This window comes from Sardina pilchardus, chromosome 15, assembly GCF_963854185.1.
Source record: "Sardina pilchardus chromosome 15, fSarPil1.1, whole genome shotgun sequence".
Lineage (NCBI taxonomy): Eukaryota > Metazoa > Chordata > Actinopteri > Clupeiformes > Clupeidae > Sardina > Sardina pilchardus.
Window position 1 is genome coordinate 24,099,206 of NC_085008.1, and position 5,410 is coordinate 24,104,615.

A 5,410-nucleotide genomic window follows, 5' to 3' on the forward strand; every position below is an offset into this window, starting at 1 on the left:
CAGGGGAGACTGAAATAGCCAGAGGCAAGCAACCTTCCTGTGACAACTTGATTCATGACCTTTCAAAGAGATTGAGGGTTACTGGGATGTACAATGATAATAGTAATAATAAGCTTTCTTTGTATAGCACCTTTCATACACAGAATGCAGCTCAAGCTGCTTTATGGTTGGTGCGCTTATTTCAGTAATAGAAAAATGTGGTGCGCTTATTACAGTAATAGAGAAAAAGGGAAATGCATGAGGTGCATGATTCAGCCCGCACTGTAGAGGGATAATGCTGCAATCAACATTCTTCCTGTAAGAACATGCCCTCCGTCCAAATACTGTGGGGGGGCACACACATCCCACTCGGTCTCATGCGCCAGATCCTGTCTAGTAATGATTACAGTTTTTACACTGCTATATGACCTCTCAGCTCTGGGTGCAAAAGCTTTCCGGTAAATCCATTTACATCTAATGGTTGTGAAAGAACAACAAATCGGTTGTAAAGTATAGGCAAATGGACCATTTATATGAGCATAGGCCTATAGCTGAGCTGTGGATTTGTGATAATTTTGCCCTACAATATTGTGGTGCTGGCCAAAATCTTATCCATTGTATTACCAGCCTTGGTAAGAACATTGGTCTAGTGCAAATCACTAAAAGAGCCCCCTTTTTTCTGTTTTTTTTCTTCTTACTTTTTGGCAAGGTCTAGTATTGGAACATCATTTATGCCTCCACCATCCAAAGCAGAGATCTCTAGAATCTTTGGTCCTCTCAGCCTGATTGCTTCATAACATTGTTTGTTTCTGTTCTTTCTCCAGTATCACAGCAACGGCAGCTAGCATTGGTGCAGCTGGAATTCCACAGGCTGGCCTGGTCACTATGGTGATTGTGCTAACATCAGTTGGTTTGCCTACTGATGACATCACGCTCATCATCGCAGTGGACTGGGCTCTGTAAGTTCATTAGGGCTAAATGAGTTTATCGAACCCTTGAACTGCAAACTCGAGTGCCCTTTATGCAGGATTCTGACCATTTTACAAGTGTTTACTCTACACATGGACTTTGAATGAATGTTTATTTCAGAGACAAAATTGTTTATTGATCCATTGACCTGAGAATTAGGTACCATTCAGTGAAGGTTTCCCTGTTAAAATTGGTTTTGATGGTGTCTTTGTGGAATATCTGATTTGTTGGACTCATTGGCCATCCTGCCATCCTCCTGATGTTTGTTTACCATTGTTTCTTCAGGGAAGTTGATCATTAAGCAAAAGACAATCACACAACAAAAGAAACAATCAAATAACAAACAGTGAAAGAGTATATAATACAAAAGTCAGTAAAGAGAGAAAAAAGGTCTCAATATCAGTCAAACCAAAAACACTGTCACAGCTATATCATCTATTATACCCTTGAATTGGTCTCATCTGTAAAACTGATCTAATTTTAATACCTCTATTTGTATTTGTTCTATTTATTGGGTGCAAAAAAGAAAATCTAATTGAGTTTTCAAAGGATATAAATCCCTGTGAGCTTGTATTATAATGTGATTGGTAGTGTGGTTGTATTTGGTAGTGATCTCTGAGGAAATGTCTATCACATGCATGCTACAGTAAAAACAAACTAAATTCTGCCTAATATAAAAATACACTTAACCTGAGCTACTGTTTGAAGTTGCTTATTGTTTTAAACACAAACACAAGGACACAATATCACTTTCTCAGACATAGCTCCTTCAACGTCTGTAGAACACTTACAACATTAGCAATTGCATAAAAGTATATATTGCTGCGAGAGCAACTGAAGCTAAAGGTTTTTACTCTTTGCTGAGTTGTAACGATAAATAATTTTGAAGGGCAAGGGACATATCAGGGCAAACGGTTTACAAAACTATTTTATGTAGTTTTGCATAGTTTGATGGCTTTACCCTGCCAGATGTCATATACAGTATCTTAACTTTCAGCTCCAAACCTCTAAGTTAAAATACGGCAAATTCCGTTTTGAAAGATTTCTTAGTCAGTCCTAGACAGTCTTTAAAATGAGCTGTTACTAGAAGTAGAATCATCTGGGTATTCTAGTGCAATAATGTAGTTTCTATTTTTGTGCTTCTTGTTCCGTTCTCAGGGACAGATTCCGTACCATGGTGAACGTGATGGGGGATGCTCTCGCTACTGGCATCATGGCCCACATCTGTCGGAAGGACTTTATGAAGGAGACTGATGGGGTAGGTCATTTTGCGGAACTGTGTTTTGTAATGATCTGTTACAGTAAACATGGTTAACATTATACGTTTGATTTGTTTGCTGGGGTTTTTGTTGTTGTTGTTGTTGTTGTGGTTGTTAACTACAGATGGTACGAGATGTAGATGTCTAAAGGATCGATAGTTAAAAAGCTAAAAGTCTTCCCATTTGTAAATATCTGTGATGCCATATTGCTTTGTCTACGTTGAGGTAATGATAATGACAGCTAAGTTTTGTGATGAATTTATTATTTTTGTGGCTAAGAAAGAGAGCATAAACAAACAGGTAACAAACACAGGGAGAGAGAGACACTTAATCTGAAATAGAAATCCAGAAGTCCTGAACCCTGTAAGACATTCCAGTAGTCGCTAATCACTAACAGAAACAGACCAGTCAGTAAATGTACAGCACACATCCAGAGGAAATAAATAGATGTATGAATATGAATACTGTATGTCACATCTCCAGCAACTGACTTCAGCTCAGTCCAGGCTTGTTGTGTCCTGATGTGAGACTTATTCAACACTCACAGTCCTGACCTTCCACTTACAGTATGATGTCAATTTCTTACAGGGCATCTAGTATTGACATGTAGGCAGTCTGTGTTAGCTTAAGCATTGACCTATGGTGGCTTGTTGAATTCCCCTCAGTGTAAGTGCCTCTCTTTTCAGCTAAATGGAGGTACTTGAGCACAACAGAGCTGTATATTTCTTGTGAATAGAAAGGCCGTGGCTGTTTTGATAGGCTGGCCGTACTTTTACTTCCTAAGAATACAGAAGGCCATGTTATACATAGGTATACTGTTCTTTCTTTAAGCCATGATTTTTTAAGACACTCCTTGACTGACTTTCCTTTCTGTATTGCTGAAAGTAAATGCAATCTATCTCAATCAGTCAATCTCTCTTTCTCTCTCTCTCTCTGTCTCTCTCTCTCTCTCTCTCTCACCCTTTTCACTCTCAGCAAGTGCCGCTCATCTGCGAGACCAAGCCCATGATCTGCGAGACCAAGCCCATCAACATCCAGCAGCTGATGAACTGTCAGCAGAACAACGGCAGCTTCCAGCCCCACCCGCCAGGGCACAAGACCGACCACATCCCCCCAGACGTGGCGCGCCTCATGCAGCTGGAGGAAGGAGTGCGGCCCCCTCCGCCGGAGCGTAAGAAGCCCCCGATCCCCCCGCGCCACCTCAAGAGCAAGGACAAGGACCACTGTGCCATCGACATGAACGGCCTGGAGACCAACGTATAGCCCACAGCCGCGTTGGGTGCGGGGGGGGGAAGCTGGGGCGACCTGAGCCCTCTTAAAGAGAGAGGGCGGGGTCAACGTAAGGAGCCGACCATTCGAGCAAAAACTGGAAGAGACAGTTGTGTTGTCTTAGCTTATTATTAAGACTGATCGATTGTTTAAATGTGTTTGGTTGTTTGTTTGTTTGTGTGTGTGTTTGAGTGTTATTTCTCCAAGTGTGAATCCTGAGAATTATATGAAAGCAACATATTATGACTTTGGTCGTCTCGGGCAGACTATGTGGAGTGTATGTGGAGATGCCTGTTGTTGATGCACGGGGAGGAAACATGGCTGTCTGAAGCTCAGGCTGATGCTATTGAGGGAACGAGTATGAGAACGCGTAGGTGCACAAGAGAACTTTTCACCTCACTGAGAGAACAGAGACTCGGGCACCGATGGCAGCAGCTGGAACATGGGTCGCCTTTACCGCTGTGGCCAAATCTGATCGGTCCAGAAACGCTTTGCAGAAGGTGCTCTTTCCTTTTTTGGCTGGGCAGAGGCCAACATGGTCCTGGCAGATACCCTGAGGAAGAACTTGAACATAATCTCTCCTCTTGAGATGCGAGGAGATGTTTGATTGTTTTTTTCTTGTATATATGTATGTGTATTATATTATCTTTTTTTTTTTCAATTTTATATTATCTATCTGCCATGTTTTGATTCGTTGGGTGATAATCCTGCAAAAAAAAAAAAAAAACAACAGTACTTAATGGGAAAAAAATATATTATATTCTAGTTAGACCTCCTACCCACCTCCCCCCTCCCCATCTGCAATGCTGTGCATTATGCTGCTGCTTCTCCATATGCAGACACAACACCAGCTTAGCAAAGAGTGGAGGAAATCTCCCATTTTTCTAATCTTTGCCTTATGAGAATAAGAGCTCAAATCTGGAGAGAGAGAGAAAGAGTGAGAGAAAGAGAGAAAGAGATAGAGTAAATGAAAGAGTGCTATAGAGAGAGCTCGGCCCATCAACACCGCCACCACCCACTTCCGACACACACACACACACACACACACACAAACACAGCCAAAGCCATGTTGAGCTGACCCCCCCCCCCCCCCCCCCCCCCTTCAGCCACAGACACAAGCCCCCACTGAAAGTGATTTGTCCTCGTCTGGACAGCCCCAGTGCCCCCTGCTCTCCTGCCCCGTTGCCACTCTGGGACAGGCTGCACGCACGGCACGGCTCGGCAGCGCAGACGCCTCTGGCCCTTCAATTTCTGATAATGTGCCGGATTACCAGCAGACGCTGGCACCGCTTCTCCTCCATAATGCACCCGGGAGAACTCGCCGGCGTTGCCATGGCAATTAATCGAATGAGATTTAAATCCCCCCCTTCCGTGATTACAAATGGCGCTCACAGGTAGAAGACCTGTTTCTCTTTTGCTTTTTTTTTCTCTCTCTACTGATTTTTTTTTTTTTTTTTTTTGCTAAGTCAGGTCAGGATGTTTCATTTTTTTAATAGAGCCACTGGCGTATTACAGCTAATGCACTTGAATTTTGTTTTTTTAAGTTTTCATCCAGATGGCATTTCATTAGCCAACTACCGTGTGGTGTGAAGTTACATGGAATGTCACACTAAAGGGAACAATTGAGGTCACCACAGTTCTTTTGACCTCTTTCTTACACCCAATATGACAGCTGCGGATCAATATGACAAGAATAAACCTCATGTGTCTGGTTGGGTTATTAACTTCAAGCACCTTTCGAGGAAGGTGGAAAGTGTCCTCACATTTGAAAGGCGCATGACCTCCGTTTAAGCTCCACATGACGTTCAGTCTCAGTGAAGAAGTATCACAATGATTCAAATGAGATTTTTCTGTCTTACTTCTGTCCTGTGAGATTTTTCTGTCTTACTTCTGTCCTGTCACTCCAATGAGCCCTCTGTTGCTTGTTCTGAATC

The 5,410-nt window shown here is 42.6% G+C and overlaps 1 protein-coding gene across 1 annotated transcript in view; it reads left to right on the plus strand.

Annotated features, from left to right (window-relative positions):
• The window catches only part of slc1a7b (solute carrier family 1 member 7b), a 69,630-nt gene extending 65,134 nt beyond the window's left edge, over window positions 1-4,496 (plus strand). The window contains exons 9-11 of the mRNA XM_062555851.1: window positions 804-938; window positions 2,107-2,206; window positions 3,183-4,496. Of these exons, the coding sequence (XP_062411835.1) occupies window positions 804-938; window positions 2,107-2,206; window positions 3,183-3,470 (523 nt within the window). The 3' untranslated portion in view covers window positions 3,471-4,496. The remainder of the gene's footprint in view (window positions 1-803; window positions 939-2,106; window positions 2,207-3,182) is intronic.
• Window positions 4,497-5,410: the final 914 nt, after the last annotated feature.